The sequence below is a fragment of the Manis javanica genome, chromosome 8 (genome assembly GCF_040802235.1).
Source record: "Manis javanica isolate MJ-LG chromosome 8, MJ_LKY, whole genome shotgun sequence".
Taxonomy (NCBI): domain Eukaryota; kingdom Metazoa; phylum Chordata; class Mammalia; order Pholidota; family Manidae; genus Manis; species Manis javanica.
In genome coordinates, this window is record NC_133163.1 from 93573061 (window position 1) to 93586936 (window position 13876).

Genomic DNA, 13876 nt, shown 5'->3' on the forward strand with positions numbered 1-13876 from the left:
CACTAATGATTACATGATGGGATTAAAAACATTTTAATGTATCAGCAAGGGAGAGTGGAGGGAATTTTCATAAGTTTCTATCATTTCTATTAGAATTCACATGGGCTCACACATTTTTGAGGATGCAGACAGTCTGCATCTCATACGCAGCTGGCTGGCTTGGCCACTGCTGTGCCCACTGTGAGTAAAACATCCACAGAGCTGCCAAGTGAAGTCCTGGTCTGCAGAAGGTCTGGGAGCATGCTGAAGAAAGACGAGTCCAGCAATGTAGTGAAAGCAAAAGAAAACCAACAATACTGTCTTGGCGCCGTGCACACCTCCTCATAGCATCCTCAAAGGATCCCAGTTACAATGAAAGGAAAACTATGTTTTTGGCTAGGAAATTCCTCACACACCTCATCTCGACTGTTCTTAATCTAAATTCTGACAGGCTAGGCTTGGTGCACATTTAACCTTGAATAACTCCCACACATACCACACCTACTCCCACACCCCAGGGCCTCCTTACTGAGGCTCTCCCAGAGGGCCCTTCCAGAGAGGATAACCCTTAACTGCAGCTCCCTGACCACCCTTTCCATGCCCCTGTAGATCTCCACAAGGCTGCAGTGGGCAAGACAGTTTTGGCTAATTAGGCAAGTTATCCACACACCTGAAATACCAGCCATTGGAGATCTGCAGTGCTGCACTCTACGATAACCACGTTCCCTCATAGCATTCCCTCTTAAAAGAGACAGTGTCGTTCGGAATTCTAACGTGCAGCACATCAGTGCAGCTGGGCCTTCAGCACTGCAGGCAGTTAGGCACTGCTGTCAGTCACTCATATTACAGCACATACATCTGTACCTGCCCATTTTCTCTCCTAAATCACCCTCTTTAGAAGGCTGAAACCATTTTTACTGCTCCCCACTGCAGCCTCCACTCAAACCCTAAGCAAAAGACAACACAAAAATGCAATGTAGAGTTTCAGCTGAACGTTGAAGAAATGTGCAAGAGTTGAAAAGGAGGAGAAGCTATTTCTCTGAAACCACTCTGGAGCCCTGGGCACTACACACTCCTGGTCTTACACACAGACCTCAAAAGAATGAACTTCACTACCCCGACCCACAGTTTTCTCTAGCAGTTGCCCCTAAAACAAATGGGAAAGATGGCAGGGCATTCAGAAACATGATTGACTGGGATGATTGTAGTAGGGTAAAATGAGCACTGGGTTCTAGTCCCAAGCTATCATTATCATGACTGATTAACCTCTCTTCATGGCCTCATCTGTAAAATGAAAGGTAAGCTCTATCTGCCATCTGCCTCACAGGATTGCTTTGAGGAGCCACTCACTAAAAGGAATTTTGTGAAAACAGTCTATAAACCAAGAAGCAGGGTTAAATAAATTTTCCCTGACCAAGATCCCAGTTGCCACTTGCTCTGCCTCCTCTACAGACTGACAGGAGGCCATCAGGCTCATAGAATGAATGGGAAGGAAGGACATGTACATGTGTCAGAGCCCCCAGGGCTTCCTAGGGCCTTACCCTCCTCTTCCTCACTGCTTCCCGTAGGACCGTCTGGCAATTTGGAGCGGCTGGCTAACTTGTCACTTGTTGTGGCCATGGTGAGGAGGAAGGCATAACCCAGAAACAAGGTCTTGTTGAGGGGCAAAGGCCCTCTCTGCTCTTCCAGGGCAGAGGGTTCACCCATGTTGTCTCCACTCTCACAGGGGCTCACAAACTCTCCTGCCCCCACTGCACCTGGAAAGGTCAGAGGCACAGTTACTAGGAGGGTATGGACCATTGCCTGGCCATGATGGGGTGTGTAGGCAATGTCCTGATGAAGTTGTGGAGCTATTAACCAAAGAGCATTCCTATGGCCAACAACCTAGGACCAAATTTACAGTTTAGAGAGATTTTGTATGCTTCAGTTTTACACAGTCATGACAATGTGTACATTATTTTCATAAATGAAATCAACTAGTACTGTTTCTATACAGCCAAACCCAATACTTCTTCTTAGGTCATTTGAAGAAAGAGGTGATTTTATACAAAGATTAGTAAGAGTGAAAAATGGAAATCTTCAGCCCATTTTTTGGCCCAGTGCTCTGAGTTTCCCAAGACAAGTGATATTCTGAAGTAGCCTTTAAAGAAAACAAAAAACAAAAACCACACATTTTCATCACTAAGAAATGTCTCAACAGATACTCCCACTCTATTCCTGACCCTCACCAGAATGGTGCACAGAGTACTTGGTTACAGAGTCCTTTTACATGTTGATGGAGCCATATCACGATGGCCTGCTTCAATCGTCCCAGCTCCCAACACCAGGGATAGGTGAGCCAGCCAGTCCAGGACTCCCAGAACACCCATGCTGGGAGTGCCCCAATAAGTCAGAGAAGAAGTCAAATACCTGACTTGGAGAAGCTGAATCGCAGGCTCATTAGGAGGCTAAGACGACAGACAGGTCATGCCTCCCTAAAATAAAACCAGCAGCAGGAGAACAGTCTGATATAGTAATATATAAGCCTGGACTTCAAAGTCAGCTGCCTGAGTTTGCATTCTGGGTTACTATGTCACTTTAGGAAAGCTAGCCAATTTTTCTGTGCCACCAATTCTATTCAACTGGAAAATGAGTTCTAGCCCCTCCACCACCTAGGGCTCTCACATGAGGTAATGTGTATGAAGCCCTCAGATCCGGGCCTCACATACTCTGAAACACAGTAGAGGCACTGGACATGTGGAGATGACAGGACTTAAATGCACAGGAAACAAAAACAGCTCTGGGGCTGGGACAATGTGATTACCAAAGAACTTCCTCAGTTTGCCAGACTGAGAGAGCTCCCCCGGGGCAGCACTGAGGGCTTTACCTCAGTGTCTCCAGAACCCAGTGGCTGGGGCTGGGTCACGGTCCAGACTCAGGAAACAAGAGATGGATTTAACTCCTCTGTTAATACAAAGCATGAAGGACCAGAAAGGGGTGGTTTCAGGGCTGGCAGGAAGACAGAAGGTGCAGGCTGAAGTGCTGGCCTTCAGTACGGAGTCTGGGTCAGCCAGATGACCCTGACTACAAGGGGGACGGGAGGAGAGCTGCCAGAGGTAGAAGATGGTGCCAGGTAAAGATCTAAGACAAACTTCACTCATTTTGAATCTGCTTTAAGTTCAATACTTCTTTCCCTCCTAGAACCTATGTAGTAGCAATAAATGTTTCCTGTCACAGCCTGGCCTCCCTTCTCTCTGCCCTGGACTCTGCTGGGAGATGGGGGCAGGGGGCTGCAGTAAGCTATCTGGGGACCACTGCGGGCTTGTGCGGGCCTCAGCTGTGTGGCCAGGGTAGAGGGGCCCTGGCCACACACATCAGACTCCGCAGGTCTGGCAGCTGACTCCGCTTTCCTCCATGGTCTGAAGAACAGTGAGGCAGAGGGAGCACTCACCAGGCTTCACAGCGGCAGACTTCCGGCCTCTCTTGGCAGGAGACCGCTCCTCCTCAGAAGCGATGAGCTTCCTCTTGCCTGAGGGAACTCCCATGGAGGCACGAGGGCTTTCGGCCATCTTCCGGGTAGGGGCTGTGCTGCTGGTGGAGGCGGTGGGGGTGGCCGGGGAGCTGACGTTGCTTCGCCGTTTCCGTTTCCCTTCCACCAAATTGTCTATGGTAGGATGAGCCAAAGTTGGTCAACTCCCATGATCTAAGGCCCCAAACTTCAAGAAGCTGGGCAGAGCCCGATTTAGGTACCACCATGCCCTTTCCTCTACCTCTCACAAGGGCAGGAAGCCTCTTTTAAGTAACGCTTCCATGTTTGCTGTTTCAGTTTCTGTCCTGACTGAAATGGGTCTGGGTCCCCCAATGGAACTGGGGAGGCCAGAAAAATCTGAGGACTTACTATTTGGTCTTGGGAAAGAAGCACATAGGCAGCTGACTAGAAAATGGCAGCTCATTACTGTCTCCGGAACAACACAGGAGTAGGATGACTTAGGGAAGCACCACTGATTGCTCTGTAAACCACTCCTCCCACCACAAGGAGGACAGGGGCCCACAAACAGCTGCTCAGGAAGCACAGGTCTTACCTAAGCTGATGTCTGCAGCCTTGGTGAGAGGTGTTACTGCCTCATATGGGCCAAGGCCATACTGCTCTCTCAGTCTGTTTCCTTGCTCCAAAGACAAGATGACAGCCATTCGCTTATACCACTTCCTCTGGCCTTCTTTCTCGATGCTATAGTATAGCTCTCCAGACTCTTTCCTATGCCCTTTCACCACTCCTGGGGGGGGAGGGGGGGGACATAAAAGTAGCTTGCTGTTGTTTTAGGCTGCTCAGTATCCACTCAAAAAGGCTCTGCAGAACAGGCCTGAGTTAGGAATTAGGAGGCCCGACAGTGGACCGAAGTTAGGACGTAACAAAATCTCAGCTGTCAATCCCAGACACCACTACCACTTAGGATGTATGTAGCTACCTTGGGGTTGGAACATAGTTTCTCAACAGAGGGAACCATTCTTTGATGCTATTCCCCACTCTTTGATGCTATTAACTCACTCTGGATACAGGACTGTCTCTTTTTCTTAAGAGGTTCAACTTGTGGACCTCCAAGAGCAGCACTACACCTGAGAGAAGGATGAATGCATTTGATACACAACTGTGTGAGTCACAGGTCCTAAAAAACCTCAATCCATGTGCTATTACCTGCTGTCACACAAAGCTTAGTTATAAAGTGAAGCCAGACTTTATGGGCTGTTAGTGGTTCAAACAGCTCTTCAAGTGAAATGGCATGTGGTTTCTTAACAATCCTGTAGTAACTTACTTTCCTTCTTGGTCTCCTTGGAGGCCTAGTAATAATTCTTGACTAAAGCTGTAGGTGAAAGTTGACATTATTCTAAGAGAGTGAGCACGTGTGTGTGTGTGTGTGTGTTTGTAGCAAAATCAAACAGAGACATGGAGCAAAGAAAGGAAAAAATAATTCTTGCCTCTCTTTACTCATCTTCCCTATTATCTACTTCCCTGCTCTTGTTCTGATTCAGAACCTAGGGATAAGGCCTTTAGGTTAGAAGGAACACAAGGTGGGGTATAAAAGAAAACTGGGTTAGAATTCAGGAGCCTTGAGCCTAGGCCTGATTCTGGTACCACCAAGCTGCGTGATCTTGGCAAGACCCATTCCCAATCCTGTGAAAAAATAACACTCCTTCCCCTATATCAATCAATAAACAACTTATGCACACACATACCACACATATATACACAACACATATATAATCTAAAAACAGGGCATTAATATGAACATTTCTTCATTCCTATAAACAGAAGGGTCCATTTGTTCTTTCTTCCATTAGCTTGTCCTTGAAGGAAGGGCTAAAAAAAGAAAACCAGAGCATATGCCACCAAGGGAAAAAATACATGGGAGAAAGCAGGCCTTGATTCTCTCCTTGTCTATGCCGCCGAAACACTCTCCTTGCTGAAAGCTCTATCACTGAACTAAATCACAAATACCCACTTCAAAAGCACTAAAAAGCCCAAGACAACAATATACTTCACAATGATGAAGAGCTACTAGAACTAGAAGCAGTCTCGTGTTGACATTAGTAGACAGCCTCACTAAGTGGAATGCAGAATCCCCACTCTTTGATGCTATTAACTCACTCTGGATACAGGACTGTCTTTTTCTTAAGAGGTTCAACTTGTGGACCTCCAAGAGCAGCACTACACCTGAGAGAAGGATGAATGCATTTGATACACAACTGTGTGAGTCACAGGTCCTAAAAAACCTCAATCCATGTGCTATTACCTGCTGTCACACAAAGCTACGTGTTACCCAGAAATAGAAGATGAAGTGGCCTGTTTAACTGTGAAATAAAGGAGCAACCAGTGCCTTTTTGTGGCCACCATGTGATTTCAGACTAGGCTGAAAAGTTCTCCCCAGATTGGATGCATATGAAGTCTAGAATGACATTGTTATGTCAAAAGGGATGTGTGACACTGAAACGAGCAATAAACTTCCATATATAGTTATAATTGAACATTTACTTATGAGATTGGTAATCATTTTTAAGAGTAGGTCCACTTGAGAAGAATAACAGTGAAGCTCCTATCAAATAAAACAAAGGAAAGCATGTTAGGCCAGTAACACTCCCAATGGGACATGAGTCAGTAAACCAGTGGAAGCTTGAGTTTTTTGAAAGCCTGGCTTTTTAAAAGCTGTTTTGTAGCCAATTTTATTTATGAAGTTTTGCTTTGTACATATACATTCTATGTGATGATTTTCCTAGCTAATAAAGGCCTGTCTTTATTACATTAAAGAAAGAAAGGGGCAAATATCAACTACTCAGGAGGAGTCCAAATCACAATTTTTGCCCATTATATCCCAATCCATGTTCCAAAATATTCCCAGGAAGGACATTTTTAAGTGACAAACTCAACACAAACATTAATCTCCAAATTAGCTCACAGAAAAGCAGCAATGTATTCAAAGAACTGGCACATGAAACAAGTCATAACAAACACAAATCCTTTACCATCACCAATACAAGGAACTGGCTACAGAAAGAAAACAAGAAAACTAAGAACAAAAGGCTATATATTTTAAGCCAAAGAGTAGTAAGTGGTGGCTGTGCAGCCACACAAACCCAGCACTACCACTTTCTTCCTAAACAAAAATACCTCAATATATTTGCCACAATCACCTACTAGGCTCCCATCAAGGCAGTAAATTTAAAAGTCAGTGGTGAAAGAATAGAGAATGAAAGCTTTCTGCCCTGTCAAGTCACTGTTTCTCAGTTCTCAATCCCCACATTAAACCATGTGATGGGGGGGGGCCACGTCCCTGTGCTGCCCTGTGGCCACCCCACGCCACCTGCTCCCTGCCCCTTGTGCGAGGTGATGAAAGGGCACTGCGCCTCACTGACATTCTGCTCCAGAATCCACTAGCTCCGGGCTGATCAGAAGACATGAGACAACCCAAACTGAAGGACGTTCCACCCAATACCTAACCAGGACTCTTCCAAACTGCCACAGTCATGGAAAACAAGAAAATACTCAGAAATTATCACAGATCAAGACATCACAGGACACAAGGACCAAATGCAATGTGGTAATCCTGCACTGGATCCTGGAACAGAACAAGGACATGGAAAAGCTAGTGAAATCCAAGCAAAGTCTGGAATTTAGTTGACAGTAGTGAGCCAAGACTGGCTTCTTAGTTTTTACAAATGTACCATGGTAACATAAGATTTCAACAATAGGGAAAGCTAGAAACCTGGGTGAGGGGCATACAGGAACCCTCTGCACTATCAGACTGTATTCTGAAAATTTTCTGTAAATATAAAATTTATCAAAAACAGAAAGTTTATTCAAAATAAACAAGCAACAAAGAAAAACAGAAAAGCCAGTGGTGAAAGTAACCAGTGTGGCAGAAATAGAATTTCTGACTTTAAGAGACCCTATAAAGTAATCAGGCTGGAGTGAATACTCTTGCCAATTACTGAGGAAGAGAGGATTGCCCCAGGGCACAGTCAATCCCTTCAGATCCTGCTTGTATTACCTGCACTGAAATACTCATCCTCCGAGAGGGCTGTCACCTCCGTATCCAGGGGGATGGGGTCACAAAGCAGAATGTCTTTGCCCAGCACATCACACTCGTACCCATCATCAAACAGCAGTTTATACTTCCCAGCTCCAACATCACGTGTGATTTTCCCAGAGTAAAAATAGCCATTGGAAGACCACTTGGCAACAACTCGGAGCCCTACAAAGCTGTTCCCTGGAGAGGAGGCATCTAAGCCATCAGAAGGGCCAGCAGCAGCCTGGAAAGGAATCTCTGGAGAGTCGCTCCGACGCAAAGCGCCAGCACTCATGTCTGCTCGTCTGGTGGAGTCTGGTACTCGGGGCACAATACGGGTGAAGGACTTATCATCTGGTGACATGCTGGGTGAAATGTCCTCTATGCCCAGGGGGCCAGGCACAGCTGTTTCTCTAAAAGAGATAAAAGAGAGAAGGCAGTGAGAATCAGAAGTGAGAAGAACTTAACCTGCCAATCTTCCCACACCTTTGTCCATGGGTCTCTTCAACCCATTCTTTGATAACCCCATCACAGGCATAAGCCTGGTCTCTCAGTGGCCTCACTCTGACCCCTGCCCACTCCCCAGTCAGTATGGGCCCCTCTTGTCCCTCCTGCCATCCCACATACTCTCTACTCCCCTCTCTTCTCTCTACTCCCTTTTTTCCTGTGTAAGTCATAGAATAAGTTAAGTGTATCTCACACTACCCGGGTACCTGGTTCCAGTGGTCCGAGAAGGCGGGCGGCCCCTTCGCCCGCGCCCACGAGGCGTGACTGGAGCCTTCCCTCCCTGTCTGATGCCAAGGCCTGCATCACCATCCTCCTCACATACTGGCGCCCCTGTCTGACTGACCCCTTTTCTGGGACTAGAGAATGAAGACAGGTTAGTATGACAGCACCTACTACTGAATCCTTTCTTCACAAGGTCTCCCCTTCACCCTCAAACTACATGCCCGGCCAACATGTGCTGGGCCTCCAGGACGGCAGGAAGCTGATCCACACACCCACCATCAAAGAGTATCAGAAAGGGGGGAAGAATGTAGGATAACAAGCAAAGGCCATCCTCCTCTATGACAAAGCTTCCTACTGCTGCCCTTCAAAACAGCACACCCATTTCTGCCCTGCCCTCTCTCCTGCTTCAGGCTCAGCACACCTGCAGAGGATAACAAAAAGCTAGGAGGTGTGTCAAGTTGGGGCCACTACCCCAAACTTTCTGCACAAATGCAGGCTGGAGGAAATGGGGGTGGCAGAAGCATGTGCCAGCATTCCCGAAGTCCCCTCACCTGTTATGCTACATTTTCTCAGGAAGTCTACCCACTATGGGGCTCCACCCTACTTCCCATGCAAACCCAAAACAGGAGAGGAACAAAAGGGGAAGAAGAGGAGCTGATTTATCCTAGATGGAGGATGGCAGGATTTCCCATTACTCCCCTTTTCCTGTGATAGTAAAAGGTCAGCAACCCTGCCCCTGCTGTGGCTCGCTCTCTGGAGACCCTGTCTGCACCTCAGTTTTCCTGGGCCTCCTCGGGAGCTGGGCAAGGCAAAATCTGCGGGTTCCGTCCCGCCAGTTCTTCCTTTGAGGGCTCCGGCTCCTCTCCCTGAGCCACCACTGCTGTGCACGGCTGAGAGACTCGCCCCACTGGACGTGCGCTGCAAGCTGGAAGCCTTGGACGAGAAGGAGCTGACATCCCCCAGGTCGCCCGAGGAGCCCCCAGTCTGTGAGGGAGAAGCTTCCATCTCACACTCCTGACACTCTACGACTGGCTCTTCAGTCTCCTGCAAGGGAGAAATGGATACAAAAGCTAAAAGAAGCCACAATAACAGAAAGCTAATGTGATGGTTGGAAAACCCTAGAGATGGCAAGAAATTTCAATTCAGAAAGGTGGGAATCAGATGGGAACTTTCTGGAATAATGGAAACGTATACCTTGTTTTGAGTAGAGATTACATATAAGGGACTGTCAAAAGCCACTAAACTGGGTATGTTAAGACCTGTGTATTCTCACGGAATATATATATCTCAACAAAAATAAAACAAAAAGGCAGTACTAGATTGGGAAGAAAGAAACCTCCAACCTGAGCTAACTTAAATTACCTTTTTACTGGACAAGGTTACAACCTTAGGCTGCTGAGAAACCAGCAAAGATTCTAACTCAAGAGGACAGAGGTAATTGAGGGAAGACAGCTAAGGAGGGCAGGCAGGTTAGAGGGAAATGAGTGGTTAGAGGCTCTTCGGGGTACTTCATTAGCAGTGGGTTACATTACATGCTTTCTGAGGCTTGGCATTTTATATTACCTTTCAATAAGTGATCAAGGAAATAGAAAATTCTAGGCAAAAATAAGCTAAAAATGGTATTATTATTTAGAAAAATGAAAACCAAAAAAAGTAGAAGACAGGAATGTCAAAGTGACTCTATCTCACATGCCTACTTTGATGGATTCATAGTGACTGCCTGCAGCTCAGTTTTAAGCAGCTTTCCGAGTTTACTTCCTAGGCTTAGTGGCAAAAGGTTTTAGGACCTGCTGTATTGCCACAAGACTGAGAAATCACAGCACAGGTGCTGCACAGTCATATTCCTGCACAGGGTAATGTGTGCATTACCAGGCAAGGTATAAGAGAAGATGTGGAGAAGCACAAGCCTCTTTCCTCAGAGTTTACAACCTCTCTGGTTTAGTGGCAAAAGGTTTTAGGACCTGCTGTATTGCCACAAGACTGAGAAATCACAGCACAGGTGCTGCACAGTCATATTCCTGCACAGGGTAATGTGTGCATTACCAGGCAAGGTATAAGAGAAGATGTGGAGAAGCACAAGCCTCTTTCCTCAGAGTTTACAACCTCTCTGGAGGGACAGCATGCAATGCACACATACCCAACACGCACTGATATAATGCTAGATAATTAAATGATTATTTTTAACCACTCCCTTCTTGAAAATCCTCCTTTAGAATCTATAAAGTTTCTTTCTCTTCCTTTCATTCTGCTCTTTGGCTAGAACTATTTGTGCTTGTTTTGAGATTCCTTTTTCGGCCTAGTCCTTTAAAATTGGTATTTCCCAAGACTTTATTCCAGATTCCTTTTCTCATTCAGAATTCTAAGCTTGCCCTTGCCAGTCTTACCAAAGTCATCTCTGCCTGCCTACCAACACCACCATGATGCTTTAGCTCCAGATTCACAGGGACAAATGCCACATAACTACTCCCCATTGATATGCCAAGGACATGGGAAATTTAACCCATTCAAAATTCAACTCTGTCATCCTCTCTCCATTTCCTCCCCTTCAAAGAATGAACCTTGGTTGTCCCCAGCACATCTCACATTCCTTACAGCTCTCTCTAGCGATACTTTTTTTTTCTCAACCAAACCTCAACCCAAGAGTTTAGAGAGGAGAGGACTCCCTGTGCCCCACTGCCATTCACAGGCCACTTCTGTCTCCCTACCTCCTGCTCCTGCCAAATCACTATTTGCCATTCTGTTCAGCCTTCCTTTCCTCTCTCCTTGCTGTCACTCACCAACATCCTCCCCTTCACTTTCATGTATGAACACCTTGACTCCTCGTTTACAGTTTCCCTCCCCTCCCCATCCCTACTCTGTCATTATTCTCTGGGGCTTATATCTATCACATGACCCATCCAGCTGCTGCCCCACTTCCTAATCTAAGAAGCACCATTAACCTTTTACTCTACCTTAGCTACTACTACTAATTTCAGGGTCGTTACCAGAAATTGTATCACCTCCAAAAATCTGGATCATAAACATGCTGTTCTCCAGTCACTGTCTCCTGTCATCCAACCTGCCTGCTCTAGATCCAAGTCAGTATGATTTGCCATGGTCCCTTGAGTAAAGCAGGTGTTGTGAGCCCAGAGCTTCAGTCAATTCCTTCTCTTGGACATGGCAAATGTGTAGAGAAAAGGCCTGCCTAGGGGACTAGGACCCAGACTATGTCTCAGTTGGAGAACAGACCCAAAGAGCAGTAGCTACACTTGCCTTTTTAACTGTTCTTGAAGCCATGCCTCTTATGACGACTTCAAACCAACCTCCAAGTTGGCCTGTTAGGATCTTTTTAACGAATTTGCTTGTTTTCCTGTCTCTCCCACTAGACTACAGAGGCCTCATTAAGACAGAGATTGTAACCATCTTCTTTTCTGATATATCCCCAAAACCTAGCACAATGCCAACCACAAAAGAGGCCCTCGGTGAACATTTGCTGAAAGAAGCATCTTCTCTCTCAAACCCATATGCGAGTTACACTCTGTGTGAAGACAGTATGGTGCCACCATTCACCCAGGTGTCATATTATACTCCTCCCTCGCCCACAATCCCCACATTCAAGAATTTGCCAGTCTACCAATTTCACCTTCTATATATTTCTTGCATCTTACGTCTCCCCTCTCAATCCCTACTGCTACTGTCCTGACACTCATTACCTCTTCTCTGAACTATGCCTCTCATCTCAACCCACTCCAATCCATTGTTGCACTGCTGCCAATCTGACCAACATGCAAATATGAGCATGTCACTCCTTTCCCCAAAATTCTTGTAAGGCTCTTCATCACACAGCAGATAAATCTAAACTCTTTTCTTTGGCACACAAGGCCCTTATGTTCTGGGCCCTTATCAACCTCAACAGCATCCACTTTTAACATTCCCAGCACTCCTGTTCTTGTCATTTGAGCTTCTAAATATTCATTAAGTGTGTCGTGCTGTCTACATATTTACATTACTTCGTTCTGTTAGCAGTGTTCTTCTCCCCCACCCCTCAGTGTTACCTGCCACACTCTAGAGCGCTGTCTTCTTTTTTAGCCACCGTTAGGTAGGCCAGTAGGTCCATCCCCTTCTTCCTAACACATATTTCTACTCTCTGGTATAGCAACCAGCAAGTTTTGGATTTGTTGCAAGTCGAGTGGAAGCTCCTAGAACATGGACAGTGTTTTTTATCTTCATAGTCCCAGTGACTGCCACAGTGCTGGGAACATAGTAAAAAAATCAAACTTGCTGGAAAATAAATGAACAAAATCTTTAAAAGATGATAAATAAGAGATGAGGGAAGGAAAGCTGCCAGTCCTCTGGCCTCAGCCTGTGCACCTTCACACCCTCCACATCTCTGTGGTGCCCACCTACTGGACTGCTGCTGCCTGTGGGCTTCACTCTCGGCCTCTGTCCGTGCCTTTGCCCACCAAGCCCTCTATATGGACACCCTTTCCCCGTAGCACCCAGTATCTAAAAGCCTTCTGTGTCTAACTCAAATGCTTTCTGGCCCTTGTCCAGACTTGATCAAAATTCTCTTCAGCTGAGTTCCTCCTCCTCAGAACCTGCCATAAGCACCTTCCTTTTGGCACGCATCACTTTGAGAAGAGCATGATGCAGTGGTTAGGAATGCAGGCTCTGGAACTGGACTGCCTGAGTTGGATTCTAGGTCTTCTGTTAATTAGCTATGTAACCTGAAGTTATTTTAACTTTCTATGCCTCAGTTTCTTCATCTGAAAATGGGAACAACAGTATTTACCTCAAATCTAGTCATAGTTAAACAGGATAAATCACTTAAAGTCCCTAGAATAGTGCCTGGTATATAGTTAGTGCTCAATAAATATTAGTCACTTTTTATTTTATTTTATTTAATTACAGCATCATTTCCCAAACTATATTCCATAGGGGTATAATAAGAAATACTTTTTTAAATGTTCAAGGGTCAAATAAGTTTGGGAAATGCTGTGTTAAACAATAAAATAGGTATCTTTACAGTGACAATGGGTGTGTGGTGCTTGGGGAGGTCGGCTAGAATCTGGAGTATCTGATATCTTCACCACAGATTTTATTATTTTAACTCATGCTCTTTCTTGATAATAATAATTATTCTGAAGTCATTCTTTGTTTTCTTTTTCCAAAATCAGTTTACAGGCTTTGTTTCTCACACTTGCTTGATTCATTAGTAAATTTAGGGTTTATCACCTTTAACATGAAAATAGATTCTGCTATTGTATAAATACTGATGTGTTCTGTTAGAAATATTTTTTACTCTAATTTTGTTTGGTTTGGTTATATAATCAGTCTTAAAATGAAAACTATAAATTATAAATTAATATTCAATATGAAATGGGAGAAAATTTTGATTTTTTTCTTGAAGTAATTCTCTGAAGAACTAACTCCTTTATCTGGAAAGTCAAAGCACACATACCATTTTCTAGTCACCATATAAATCTCATTGATGGAAAACAAGATTTATTTGAAAGAAAAAGAAAATATAAAGAGACTGTTTCTACAGTTTCACCAGACCTTTCACCAATGCTTCTAACAAGTTCCAAAATGAATTTCATCTGCATCCCCAACCTTGTTTGCCCTCTGCAGGAAGTTTTAACGAATAATGA

The 13876-nt window shown here is 45.1% G+C and overlaps 1 protein-coding gene across 6 annotated transcripts in view; it reads right to left on the minus strand.

The window, feature by feature from the left end:
• Positions 1-13876, minus strand: part of TP53BP1 (tumor protein p53 binding protein 1) — a 92953-nt gene that overhangs the window by 4176 nt on the left and 74901 nt on the right. For 3 of the 6 annotated variants that reach the window (XM_017665209.3, XM_037018859.2, XM_073211709.1), the window contains 6 exons: positions 9019-9290; positions 8231-8380; positions 7500-7930; positions 4041-4232; positions 3410-3622; positions 1521-1736 (listed from right to left, as the gene is read on the minus strand). In XM_017665209.3, the coding sequence (XP_017520698.3) occupies positions 1521-1736; positions 3410-3622; positions 4041-4232; positions 7500-7930; positions 8231-8380; positions 9019-9290 (1474 nt within the window). Of the gene's footprint in view, positions 1-1520; positions 1737-2388; positions 2454-3409; positions 3623-4040; positions 4233-7499; positions 7931-8230; positions 8381-9018; positions 9291-13876 lie in introns of those variants that run through there. The other 3 variants (XM_017665213.3, XM_017665211.3, XM_017665212.3) reach the window with 3 other exon arrangements.